This window comes from Corvus moneduloides, chromosome 11 (assembly GCF_009650955.1).
Source record: "Corvus moneduloides isolate bCorMon1 chromosome 11, bCorMon1.pri, whole genome shotgun sequence".
Taxonomy (NCBI): Eukaryota; Metazoa; Chordata; class Aves; order Passeriformes; family Corvidae; genus Corvus; species Corvus moneduloides.
The window spans coordinates 15,681,255-15,694,002 of NC_045486.1; the positions used below are offsets into that span (position 1 = coordinate 15,681,255).

General features: G+C 47.4%; 1 protein-coding gene and 1 long non-coding RNA gene across 2 annotated transcripts; one reads left to right on the plus strand and one right to left on the minus strand.

The window, feature by feature from the left end:
- Nucleotides 1–483: 483 nt before the first annotated feature.
- Nucleotides 484–7,740, minus strand: ALAS1 (5'-aminolevulinate synthase 1). Its single transcript, XM_032120516.1, has 10 exons — nt 7,436–7,740; nt 6,463–6,669; nt 5,321–5,476; nt 5,019–5,241; nt 4,385–4,569; nt 3,636–3,815; nt 3,303–3,467; nt 1,927–2,195; nt 1,317–1,479; nt 484–766 (listed from the first exon to the last, which is right to left on the minus strand). Exons 1-10 carry the CDS (start codon nt 7,632–7,634, stop codon nt 606–608), a joined length of 1,908 nt encoding a protein of 635 aa, XP_031976407.1. The 5' UTR covers nt 7,635–7,740; the 3' UTR covers nt 484–605.
- Nucleotides 7,741–7,856: 116 nt separating this feature from the next.
- On the plus strand, nt 7,857–12,350 carry LOC116449242. The gene is made up of 2 exons (XR_004242296.1): nt 7,857–10,713; nt 12,211–12,350. It is a non-coding gene; the product is annotated as an uncharacterized LOC116449242 (long non-coding RNA).
- The last annotated feature ends 398 nt before the right edge of the window (nt 12,351–12,748 follow it).

Genomic DNA, 12,748 nt, shown 5'->3' on the forward strand with positions numbered 1-12,748 from the left:
CTGCCACACCACCACCTTGCTTTTCTGTCAGGTAGTCAGAAAATTCCACTTAATTAACCCCATTAGCACCTTCTCCCTCAGAGTAGCAAATGCCAGAAGGGGAATGCTTGTGCACAAAACTACAAAGGAGGAACATCCAGCAGAACCCATTTAAATGCCTGCCTCCCACAACATGGAGGCAAGCTGCTTATACAACGTTTTTAAGGGGCTTAAGTTTTAGTGGGCATGTAGTACTACATGTGCATGTTTTCAAAGGCTTTCAGGGAGATGCCCCACAGAAGCTATTTTCTCTTTTCATAATAAATAAATCCCATGCAGGAAGCACTACAGAAGTTCTTTGGGTATAGTCATTGGACAGGTAGTAGTTCAGCTGAAGGACATTAAGCTGTAGAGCAGTTTTATTCCAGCAAATGCCCTCCCAGCCCCTGACACTTCCGTTCCAGTTATGGATGGGACACAGAGAAGCACACAAACACAACTGGGCATCATGGCTCTAGAAATTTATTTTCAGAGCATAGTGTTTCAGCTACAATTAAAATACTTGAGCAATTAAAAAATGTTACTGACTGGATACTAGAGCTAGACAACACCTAACACTGTTACTCTCATGCACTGACAGATACTAGCTTGCTCATGCCACTGAAGTAGGCTCGTTCTCGTTCACTCATCACTTCAAAATGCAGCGGTCGTCTACAGAAGTTGCATTCGGCTGAGGAGTGTGGTTTCAGCTCCAGACCAACATCATTCCATGTAGCCAGGAGTTTTTCTGTTAAGAAAAGTTTATCAAGATCAAAGCTTAAGACTGGATTGCTTTAGAGAAGCAGAAGTGTCAGCATATTTATTCTCCTAACAAGTGAGCAGGGATAATAGGATTTCACTCTGACACAATCTACCTCTTGAAACAATGGCTGCAACTAAGTCGTAGCTATCCTCCTACCACCTCTCCTGACAGGATCAAGAAGGATCTACCTTCTCTGGACAGATCCATGTTTAAGGTAAGCTAACAGCTCAGCTGAGGACAGCAGAGTTCTTTGGGATCCACATAACATGTGAAGATTGGTTTGGACAATGCATGAGCAGAGCCCTGGCTGGGTGTAGGTCTGCACTGGCCTTGCACCCTCTGTTCCACATCACAGTGCACTGCCCTTCACCTGTCACATTCCAAGCAGGGAAGCATGCAGGATGTGCTGCAGCAGTGGAAAGACACTGTCCAGCTCATGACATCTAAAACTTAAGTGCTTCCCAGTCTCATCTTCAGTACAAAGACTGCACAGACAGGCAGTATCTTCCCTGCACTGATGCAGGGGTCCACTCACCAATAAAATAACTCATCATCTGAGGGGTGTGGTGAGGTGTAGGGGCGATTCGGAGCAGCTCCTCTCCACGGGGAACCGTCGGGTAGTTGATGGCTTGGACATAGATGCTGTGCTGGCTCATCAGCTTGTCACAGATCTCTGTATTCTTGGCAGCATCTGCAACCTGAAGTTCAAAATCTTAAGTTACAAGATCAACCAAAAGATGAGAGTTGGTAAAACTGTCAGCCCAACTTAGCAAGCCATAGGAATCCAATGGGGCTGGTAACATGTATGTCAGAAAGAAAGGTTAAAAGTATGCATTGCAGAGTATTCTGGGCACAAGATCACTGCTGCAGCCTAGGCAGGTAGCTGTTTATACCCCAAATCTTTTTACTAGCTTGTCAGCAGTTTCCTTATTCTCTGTACACTGTTAGACTGTGGGTTTCACACACTTTCTCCCTCTATTTTATATTTACACCAGGCTTCAGCCAGACTCCAGGCACATCGCTGCTGAACAACAGGATGAGTCTGAACTTTGTGAAGGCAGCAACTAATACCTGACGGTGCAATGTGCTCCTGGACAGTAAAATGAGCACCACAGCCCTGTGCTAACAGCACCCTAAGTGCTCACCCTTATGGGAATGATGTGGCTGGGGCAGTGCACCACGGGCAGCCCCGCATCCATCAGCATCTGCCTCATGAGCTTGACGTTGCGCTGGTGCTGGCGCCTCAGCAGCTGCCCCTCGGCGCTCTTCAGCGTCCGCACGGACTCCAGGGCCCCCGCCAGCAGCATGGGGGGCAGGGACGTGGTGAAAATGAACCCGGCGGCGTACGAGCGAACCGTGTCAATCAGAGAACTGGTGCTGGAGATGTAGCCTCCCACACAGCCAAATGCTTTGCCTGAAGGAAAAAAAAAAAAAAAAAAAAGAAAAAGGTAACTGGGCTGGTTCTTTCCACCTACTGGAATAGCGTGAAGTATTGGGGCTTTTCACTGGGAGGAATGGGTTATTTTGGCTGCACACTTAATGTGGTCATGGCATGTAACAACCCCCCCCCCCCTCCCCCCATAATCTTGTATTTACTCAGCACATGGGACAGCTTTGTTTTTAAGCCAATCTTGGTAACATGGATCTAGTTACTGTACAGCAAGCACGGTTTATGCCTCTCTCAAATACTCAAGTTTTGATTTTGGGGAAGACCTTACAAGCCCAATCATCAAGTAGGGACTTCAATAGTGACCCCAAGTGATCAACACTAAGTCTCTCAGCAGATTTAAAATAATCTGTTTCAGAGATGCTAGAAATAGCCCATGCTCCTAAGGAGCACAGAAGGCTGTTAGTGTAATTGTGCAGTTGATACCAGCCCTCCTTTCCAAATGTTCAGAGCAGAACATAGCCACAGACAGAACTAGGGTGTCTGGTGAATGCTTCTGCTCCTGTTAGGCTGTAACCCAAGACTTTAAGTTCCAAAGGCACGAACTTTCCTAGTCAGTTTTATTTATGTTTTGAAAGCTGTTTAAACAACCTTCCAGTTTGCAGCAGTAAACTTACTCCTGAGCCTGCATTCTACTCAGATAATAGCAGTTGCTTCAGTACTTGCCAAATCTCTTTACATAACTCCCCATCTCAGGTTTCTAGATTAGGAGCACTCCATTTCACATAAAGGAACTAAGTACTACTAAATATAGAGAACTGCTCTACTAGCATTCTCACCTGAATTTCTTCTTGAGTTGTATAACATGCTACTGGAGGACTTTTTGCTAGCTTGCTTAAAGAAAAACCCCAAACAAAGCTACCTTAACTATTTGTAAGGCAGTGTAAGTAGCTTAACAGAAGCTTTTCAAATTGTGGGGCACACTTAAATCCCTTGGGCTTTTTGAAAAATCCTAGGCCCCAGCAGCCCTTAACAAGTTCATTTGACTAGACTGCTTTTGAGCTAACCCATTTAATTTGGCTGCTCAGCAGCTTTGCTGCCTCAGCTCCTGCAGAAGTGCCAGGCTGTGCATACCAAGCGTTCCAGAGATGATGTCCATCTTGTGCATGATCCCATCCCGGTCTCCTATCCCACCTCCTCGGGCTCCATACAGCCCCACAGCATGCACTTCATCCACAAAGGTGATGGCCCCGTGCTCATGGGCCACGTCACACAGCTCTTCCAGAGGACAAACGGCACCTGGGAACCAAAGCAGTGACTGGCAGTTTAGGATTTTCTGCATGACTGGATAAACCCCAGAAGTACCCCATAACAACCCTTATAGCACTGTACACATTGAGACCTAAACCAGATGATTTGAGGACTAACTGCACTAGAAGCAGAGAGGAGGCTTTGATGTTCACTTACCATCCATTGAGTGAACAGTTTCAAATGCAACAATTTTAGGGGTGGATGGATTGGACTTTTTCAATAGCTCTCGAAGATGGTTGACATCATTGTGGCGAAATATGTGTTTTGGCACCCTACTGTTACGGATCCCCTGGATCATGGAGGCATGGTTTCCAGAATCAGAGTAGATCTCACAACCTGAGGAAACAGCCCAGTTACATTTTAAGTATAGAAAGCATTAACTGATTCCTAGCATTGCATTATGTATAGGAAGAGTTCGGGAAACAAGGGTAGCTTGTTCTTGAAAGTAATGCTTGCTCTTGATCAGAAGAGCAAGTTACAGATCATGAAGCAAGAATAGTATTTAAGGTTTATTTTAGGCGTTCAAACTAACACAAATGAGAGGTTGAGAAAATAGTTATCTAACTCCCCTAACTTCTGAAGCGAGAGAGAAGTTCACCCCCTCCAGGGGGAGGACAGTGAAGATCCACTGTCTCATTTCCAGGTAGAGTTTAAATGCAAGAACGGAAGACTCTGCTTGTCTAATTCCTCCAGCAGTTCCTGGCTCATAGATCTCAATCTCAGTAGGCTGATACTGTGATTTGTGTTGAACATAACTTGAATATTATATTAAAAGTATCTAACCATACTCTGCTGATGGATTAGGATGAATCCTCACTTTGGACAGCTATTTGCAAAACATACTCCCAACAGCTTGGGGCAAGGCTGTGTTTTTGTGGCAACAGAGGGGCAGTTTGACATCTCACCTGGCAGCATTTTAGCTAGAGTGAAGAGAGTGGAGTCATTGGCTACAAAGCAAGATGAGAACAACAGTGCTGCATCTTTTCCATGAAGATCAGCTAGTTCTTTTTCCAAGTCGACATGAAATTTACTTGTTCCTGATATGTTTCTTGTGCCTCCTGCTCCAGCACCATGTTGTTTCAGTGTTTCCCTAAAGAGGGCCCAAGAGAGGCATTAGCATAGAAGAATAAAGGATCGTTGCTGAAAACATTCTAGTACATAATCAGGACTGTTCTAAAAAAGAACAGTCAGCAAAAAGCAGCTGTTGGATCTTTGTGCCACCTGCACACTCAGGAGTCCAGTGAGGTCAGAAATCAGTGACCAAGTACAGCTGCAATATAATATCCAGTTTATCTGGTAACATCTGGGGGCTTCTAAGGAAGGTCCAAGGAGCACAATCAGTGACCAATGCATACGGTGCAGCCCTGGATCTCAACACTAAGCGACCCACCCCAGCTCAAGAGATGAGTGTAATCTTAACTGCACACCAAGAATCACATCAGAAGCAACTTATGTACCACAGCACAGAAATCGATTCTTCAGAAGCCTTCCCACAAAATACAGCTTGAAAACACCTCTTAAGAACATGGCACTACTCACATAACTGCTCCACAGACACGAGGGTGCCGGCTCATGCCCAGGTAGTCATTGCTGCACCAGACAGACACCTCCTTCTTGGTGATCAGGGAATCAGTGTAGTCGTCTGCCATGGGGAAGATCTGCGCCTTCCGGTTCACAGTCTTGAACACTCGGTAGGTGTGATCCTTCTTCTTCTCATCTATCTTTTTCTCAAAGAACTGATCATACTGGAAGGTGGATACAGCTGAAAGGAGACAGACTTCAGCGCACAGGAAATAATCACAACAGACCAGGCCTGGGGGGGTTTTGCCAGACATTCTTACATTTTGGCAAGTTATCCTGAAGCAGATGAGAGACACTTTCCGGTCTTTGCTTCAGCATAATATCCTTAAACTTCTTGAGCAGGTCACTCTGCTCTTGTCCCTCAGTCTCAATCTTTCTCACTGTGGAAGTAGTTGGTATTTTGGCAAATTCTGTACCTACAGACATTGTAATAAATTCCAGTGAGTTTGTTTGGTTTAAAACAAAGTGAAGTAAGTTGAATTCAGGAGAGCAAACATTTTAAGTTAAACCAACACTTCAATCTTTAGGAAGGACATGCCCAAAACCCCATGTTGGTCCTGCTAGGATCAACTGTTTTATTTGCTTACAAATTTGCATTGGACAAGACAGAAGGATTAGTCTTGCTAATCAATCACAATACAACAGGCAATTTCCTTACAACATATTTGGTTCATAATGACTCAGAGAACCACACTATACAGCTACAGCATTTATCTGAAAGGACTGGTACACGCCTAACTGAAGGCAGAGTTCTAGTCAGCTGCTTCCTTTTTGTTCTGTTAGCACAGGTTTATTTTTTTAAAAACTATGCCACAGAAGGCAAACAGAAAAGTAAAATAAGCCTCCTGAGACAGGCAGCAGGGCTTTACTGATACTGCTGAAAAGTTCCTTCCTTTGAAGGACAGCCCTTCCGCACTACCACTGCGAGCCAGCCAACACCCTTTAGTTCCATAAACACAAAAAACCCACCCCAAAACCATTTGCCTGCTTTCAAGCTTGGATTTGTGCTGGTACTTGCCTGGTGTCTCGACACTTTTCTCCATCTTTGGGTATAAAACCTTTGTCTAAACCAGCATGCTGGCAAAGCTCTCTTCAGATCCAAGCATCTGCTTGGGTGCAAGTGTAACAGCTTGACTCACACATCTAGAGCCAGCCAGCACATCAAAATACAGCTCACGGTATTCCCACTTCAAGATCACCCAGGGAAACCCTGCACAATGTCACAGGTATGTCATTAACACCTACATTCTCCAGCAGCTTTTCCCTGCAGTCTCCCATAATCCCAGCTGCATCATTTCAGTGGTGCAGGCCCTGAGCATGTCAGGCCTGGCACACTCCAGAGCCAAGTCAGGCACCAGAAGCTCTCAGGAGGAATCACTGCCTCAGTGCACACAGAACATACCTTTCCTGTCCGCCTGCATTTCCTGCACATCCTCCTGCAGTTCCAGGCTGGCTTTGCAGAAAACGTTGCTGTTCTTGTGATTCATCTGAGCTGCCAGGAATGGGCATTTGGTAGCTGTACTCTGGCTAGTGCTGGCAGGTGGGTGGCCAGCAGGAGGCTGGGTTCCATCTGCATGCTGCTGGGCCACCTCTTTGACATTTTTGGCCTCTGAAATGGGGGCAGTGAAGGGAAAACATTTCAGCTTCATCATTTTAATACACTGACTTAAACTCTTCAATCCACTACTTTCGCAATTAATTTAGCAGGATCCATTCAGAACTATTTAACTGAGCAGTCACATTTTAATTATACAAGCACAAAATCTCAGTAACACCCAAGGGACATCTGATTTAAAATGCTAGATCTAGCACTGTACCCTCTGAGGGGTAAAAATATCTCTCTTTCACTCCCAAGGGAATATTTAAGAAAGGACTGGATGCGGCGCTAACTGCCATAGTTTATTTGACATGGTGGCGTTCAGTCATAGGTTAGACTCGACCTCAGAGATCTTTCCTAACCTAACTGTGATCTTGTGATTTTTTTTTTTTTTTCCGAGGAGTTCAGAGATTTTTCAGCCATGCAGCTTCCTCTGCTGCAAGCCTCAGCTCCTTCCCCTGAGTGCCTGGGGAACAATTCCCAAGGAATGTTCCCGAGTGGCGTGAAGGGGCCACTGCACCACGAGAAACACCACTCCGAGCTCCAGGATCCCGGATCCCCACCCGGGGCTCGCCGCTGGACGCCACAACAGGCCGGTCCCTGATTCGTGCCACGGTCACAAATTTCATTACCGCGGACATTTCAAGGATTAAGCAACCCCTGCCTCAGCGCTGCCTATTCCAGAAGTTTCCTCCTGTGACATCCCATGTCTGTGCTATTTTTTTCCCCTTCGGGAGGCCGCGTGTGACCCTCGGCTCGCTCCCCCGGCCGTACTCACCGCGGCGGCCCGCGGGGGTCTCCTCCTCCGCCTGCTGCCCGCGGGCGGCGGACGTGGCGAGGGCGCGGGCGGCCGCCGGGGCCGCCTCCATCATGCGAGGGCAGTGCTGGGCGTACAGCAGCAGCGACGGCCCGGCCTTCTGCAGGAACGCCTGGGACACACGGGCCAGGAACGGGCAGCGCCGCACCACCGCCTCCATCCTTGCTGCCGGACGGGACACCGGAGGTGACGGCAAAGTGACACCGGCGACAGGGAGGCGACACCGGGACGTGCTCTCGCACTGCCGCCTTTATAGTCCCGGGGGCGCGGCGCAGGCGCGGTGGAGCTGCGCAGGCGCGGGGAGGGACCGGGAGCCGGCACCCGGCGGCTCTGGGCTGTTGAGGGGTGGTGTGAGGGGCTGGAGGCGTCCTGAGGGTATGGAGAGACCTCCGGGGGTCGTGAGGAGCTGGAGGCGTCCCGAGGATAGGGAGAGAACCCTGGGGGTCATGAGGGACTGGAGGAGTTCCGAGGACAGGGAGAAAGTCCCGGGGGTCGTGAGGGGCTGGAGTGGGTGTGGACGCCTTGGGGGAATGGAGGCGCTGTGAGGGTGTGGGGGCGGCTGAGCTGCTCCCGCGGTGCTGTGAGGGCACGGAGGGGGCTTGGGTAGCTGCCGGGGGTCTGTGAGGAGAAGGGGGCAGCCGGCTCTGAGCGGGGGCTGTGTGGGCATGGTCCGCACGGGAAGCGCTGCTCTGGGTTTCCCCGGAGCCCCAGGCTGTGCAGTGCTTGCTTCCCAGAAGTTTTGGAGTCCCTTGCCTCCAGGACAGGAGATTGGGGGTCACGCCAGCGCGCCTGTTCGTGGGAAGAGGCGAGCTCTGAGTCAGCTGCGTGGGGGAAATCCAGCGCTGCTCGGACGCGTCTGGTGTCGTCTTCCTAAATGCACCTCTGACTCCCTGCAGAGCTCCTGCCCGGGGGCTCAGGAGGTGGTGGTGGGATCCTGAACTCCTCTCACTTTTCCTACAGCTGATATGAATCTAACAGCTTCTCTGTCGGTGATGCTCAGACTTCCACCATGGCATTCTTTGCCAGGTTTTGAAGGAAAGAACAACAGCAAGAAGTAAAATGGAACCCTTCACCCTCTGGTTTGCAATGGACATTAAAGCTTATTTGCTGAAAAGAGTATTTTGCTGTGTGGGGGGGGGTGGTAATGGTAAAAGGAGTTCTCCTAATGTGTGTGGCCATTCAAACCACGGTAGCGCGACTTCCTGTAAGCACTGACTGCTCAAGTATGGAAAGAATGGAGAAGGAAAAATGACAACACATTTTTTCCCTCATCTTGTGAAACAATTTCACGGAAGGCAGGATTTGGGTAGAGAGCCAAGAGCCGTTTTGGGCACTTTGGGGCAGAAGTGGGTTTTGTAACAGGTGTGGAGCTTGGAGGAGAGCTTTTGTAAAGGTCACTGTTACTTGACTGTTGCTTTGCATGCAGTCACATTGTGTAGTTACTAGAAGGTGCTCATGTAGAGTGATTAGAGAAATACAAAGCCTGTGTAGGACTGTGGCTGCTGAACACAAGTTTGGCTGTAAAAAACACTTCTAAAATTGTTGGTTAGTATTTAGATGCTGCAAATTCATCTTTAGACAAATGCTCTTTCAGAGGGCAGGGGGACAAACCAGAAAGGTATTTGCTTGACCCTCCTGTATTCAGCACTGACTTGCTTTGAGGATGCTGCATGCAGTGTGTAAACTTCAGGATCTGAGTAAGTTGATCAGAAGGAAAACCTTATAGGCAAATGTCAGATTTGATGTCAGCTCCAGTGTGTTACTAAGCTCTGAGGTAGGAAATGGGACAGAGTTCTGCCCTCATGTACTACTTACAAAGCCCTGAAGAAGTTTAGCTGGAGCTTTACAAGGCAGGGTGTGGGATCTGGGTTTTAGTAGGCTTTAGTAGGTGTGTTTTAAGCACAGTTCACTTCTTGCTTATTAGAAATTGAACACAGTATCATGTAAGAAATCTCAGTGCTAAGATCTTAACTCAGTATTTGTCAGTGTAATGCATCATTAGCATCATTAAACCAGGTACATGTAGTTTTAATTTGTTCTGTAGATAAATGATTAAAGTAGGGCAGTGGTATTTGACCTCAGCCTCTATAGCAGTTAAGATAGCAGGAATCCTGGTCATTTGGTAATACCAGGATAGTGTTTCGAATTATTTTCCCCCACAACTGGGTTTTGGCTAGTGTTACATACCTCAAGTATTTATCAAAATAATAGTTAATTAGTACTTGAAGTTTAAAGACACCTGATCTGTGTTTCAGATTACTGCTGTGCCTGTTCCCTGGAACATCAGCATTTGACTCCCTACCCTGAAGTTTTGTATCACATCAGTTACTCTAAAAATTGAGGGAGCATCACAGCATTCTAACGTGGATACCTGACAAGTGTCCTTAGAGCACAGTTAATGTGTCTGGGCCTAAGGGACCACTCCTGTGCTCCTGGGGTTAATTGCAGTTTTAGCAACAGAAATCAAGTCCCATATGCTTGATTTATAGTATGTTGAGAGTATTTTTCTTTCTCCTCCTATTTTTGCCTTATTAATTGTCCATGATACTTAGCCCAGAGTGAACATGTGTTTTGTTGTAAGAGACACCAGAGAAAGGTGTTGTGCAAATGAGCACAAATGTGCTGCAAGAGGCTGCAGAGCTCGTCTGCCTGGACACCTGCCGCAGCAGGTTAGATCCGTCAGAAATCTCATAATCCTTCTTTATCCTGGTAATCTGAACAGCAGCATCTTGCCATTTTGTAGGGCTGAGGGATTGAAGTACAGGAGTCTGCTTGGTTGCTGGAATTCAGAGACTATGGGTTTGTATTCAGAAGCGCATGTGAAGCCTGAAGAGCATCTGCTTTTTACACAAACATCATTCAAGGCTGGCAGCTGAGACATGGTGACCTTGGCTATGATCTGGAGATCTCTGAATGGAGCAGAACTCTCCACTTTCCTGTCAGACTCCCCTCCAATCTGTGCTGTTAATCAAACACTGCAATAACACTTCTTTTAAAGCTTGGTTTGGGTGAATTTGTTTAACCTTGTGCATGACAGGAATTGCGCAGAGCAACAGAACGACATTAACTTGACCCTCATCTTGTAGGGCTGCTGAAGGAACGTGTCCTTGTCAGTGCACAGAGCTGGCTGTGAGCCCTGGGAGCAACAGAGCAGGGAAAAGTCGGGAAAAGGGTGTCTTTGTCAACTGCTCTGCCCGTGCCCTCCCTTGGGAAATGCTGCCAGAGCTTACGTGTTGAAGGTGAAGTAAATACTAATAAAGCTGCCGTTAATTAAAATTTCTTAGGGCTTCAGTGGATTAATTAAACGGTGTTTAAGGATGTTAATTGTGGCAATGTATTACTGCCATCCTACAGGGCTCAGGAGAAACTGATGTGAGGTGCCACACAAATGCTTTTTGCCACAGTGCAGGAGGAGGACAGTGCAGCAGGGCCAGTGGCCGTTCCGGAGGGAACAGGAAGCCCATCCTGAGAGAAAAAGCAGGCTTAGACTGGAGAGAGGCAGCAGGTGCACAGGGCAGGGGAGAAGGAATGGCTGCTTGAGAGTACGGAAGGGGCAGAGTAACATGGAATAAAGGAGGAAAAGGGTTTAAGCACAGGGGATAGCACTGGTGTGAGAACAAATTCAGCTGGCCCTGACAAAATTTAGGTCAGAAAGTGGGTAGTTCCTTGGTGTACCTGTGTATTGGAGCAGCCTTTGAAGCTGGTCCCTGAGACCAGATGGATTCAGCAGAGGAAGCTCAGTCTGCCTGAAAGGCCTGTGTGTTGCAGTGGCAGAGGAAGAGAAGGGAAGACTCTCCGCTATCCTGAGAGCCTCTGCTGATTTTAGTTTGCTAAAGCCCATTCTGTTCTGATGATTCGTCAGTTTCTTAGCTAAGTAAAGGTTAATGGAAAACAAGGTTAAATTCCAGCAGTTTGGGAGGTGGGTGAGAAGCCACAGAATGTGCTTTCCATATAGAAATTAAAATGGGGAAAAATTCCCTGCCACAAGATCAAGTTGATGTCTGCTGATGTCAATGAAGAGTTGCTGGTGAAGATGCTCTCTTTCCGTGTTACTGGTTTACCATGCAGGGTCAAGTGTAAGTTACCTTGAATATTTCCATCCCTCTTCTTTCAAGCCCAATATTCCTGGAAACAGAACTTGATTCACAGGTTTGTAGCATTCATCTGCCCTTGCATTTGTCTGCAGGTAGCTCCTTTCATAGGATTTTCATGAATTTCATGCTTTGAAGAAAGCATTTAGACACTCAGCAGAAAAGCAAGGGTCAGAGCCCCTCTGCATTCGGCCCGTTCAAATGAAAGCCTATAACAACGCCATAATTAGCAACATCTAATCCCTTTTGCCCACTTCTGAAGTCAGGGCTGTGCATATTCCTAATTTTTTCCCATCCAGTCAGTGTCAGAGAGGGCAAGACAGAAAAACAATTCCCCCTCCCCACACACAAACCCCTGTCTATATTGAGACCTGAATTTTCCAAGGGAGTGGGTGTGATCCTGACATCTGGATTTAGTCCAGACTCAGATTCCAGGCTTAGATCTGGGAACTTCCACCTCCGGTCCTGAGACCAGCAGTTCTTAGAGAAGATTTAGTTTATTTACCTTTTAAGGCAAAATTGGAGGCTTGTGATAGCAGCTGCATAGTGACAGTTCTTCCCATGCTCAATTTCTTTAACATGTTTCCTGATTTGGAGCCAGTGTCTTCTTTACATGACAGAACAGGAAATCTCATTTCTTTCTAGGACCCTCTAAGAAGCAGAGAATTTGAGCAAGCTGGAGGAGCTGCTGGATGCTGAGGCTCGTGTTGCAGAGTGACTGAGCAGCAGCCCTGTCTCACTGACATGGGCTACATGGATCCGTACCCATCTCGTACAAACAAGTGTGAGTTGTTGTGTTCCCTACTGTAACGGATCTCTTAAAATTCATGGACTGTGGGTGGGCTCTCACAAGGCTGTTGAGTCAGGACACTTCTCCTGTCTGCCAGGCCCCAGGAGCTGCCCACTGATGCAGAGGAGTTTGGTTTCCTGACAAAGTCCCATCACAGGGGCATGAGTCAGGCTCATGAGTCCGGACAGCAGAAGCTGTTGCCACCCTCATACAAGGTACTTTGCTGTCCCACTGAAGGGCACCACCCCACAGTGCTGCTGCAGTCTATAGCCCAGCTGACTGACACATCCAGCAGTGGCTTATCCTAAGTCCAGAATATCTCCTTGATGTCTCTCCAGTTGCTTCAGATGTGGAAAATCACACAATAGTATTTTTTTCCATCTTGCATTGTTG

What these genes read in the sequence shown, in the direction of transcription:
- ALAS1 (XM_032120516.1), bottom strand. Translation starts at nt 7,634, where the DNA reads ATGGAGGCGGTGGTGCGGCGCTGCCCGTTCCTGGCCCGTGTGTCCCAG. An exon ending in TCAGGATAACTTGCCAAAAT is followed by an intron (nt 5,242 to 5,320) that starts GTAAGAATGTCT and finishes GTCTCCTTTCAG; the next exon opens with CTGTATCCACCTTCCAGTAT. An exon ending in CATCATCTCTGGAACGCTTG is followed by an intron (nt 2,196 to 3,302) that starts GTATGCACAGCC and finishes TTTTTCCTTCAG; the next exon opens with GCAAAGCATTTGGCTGTGTG.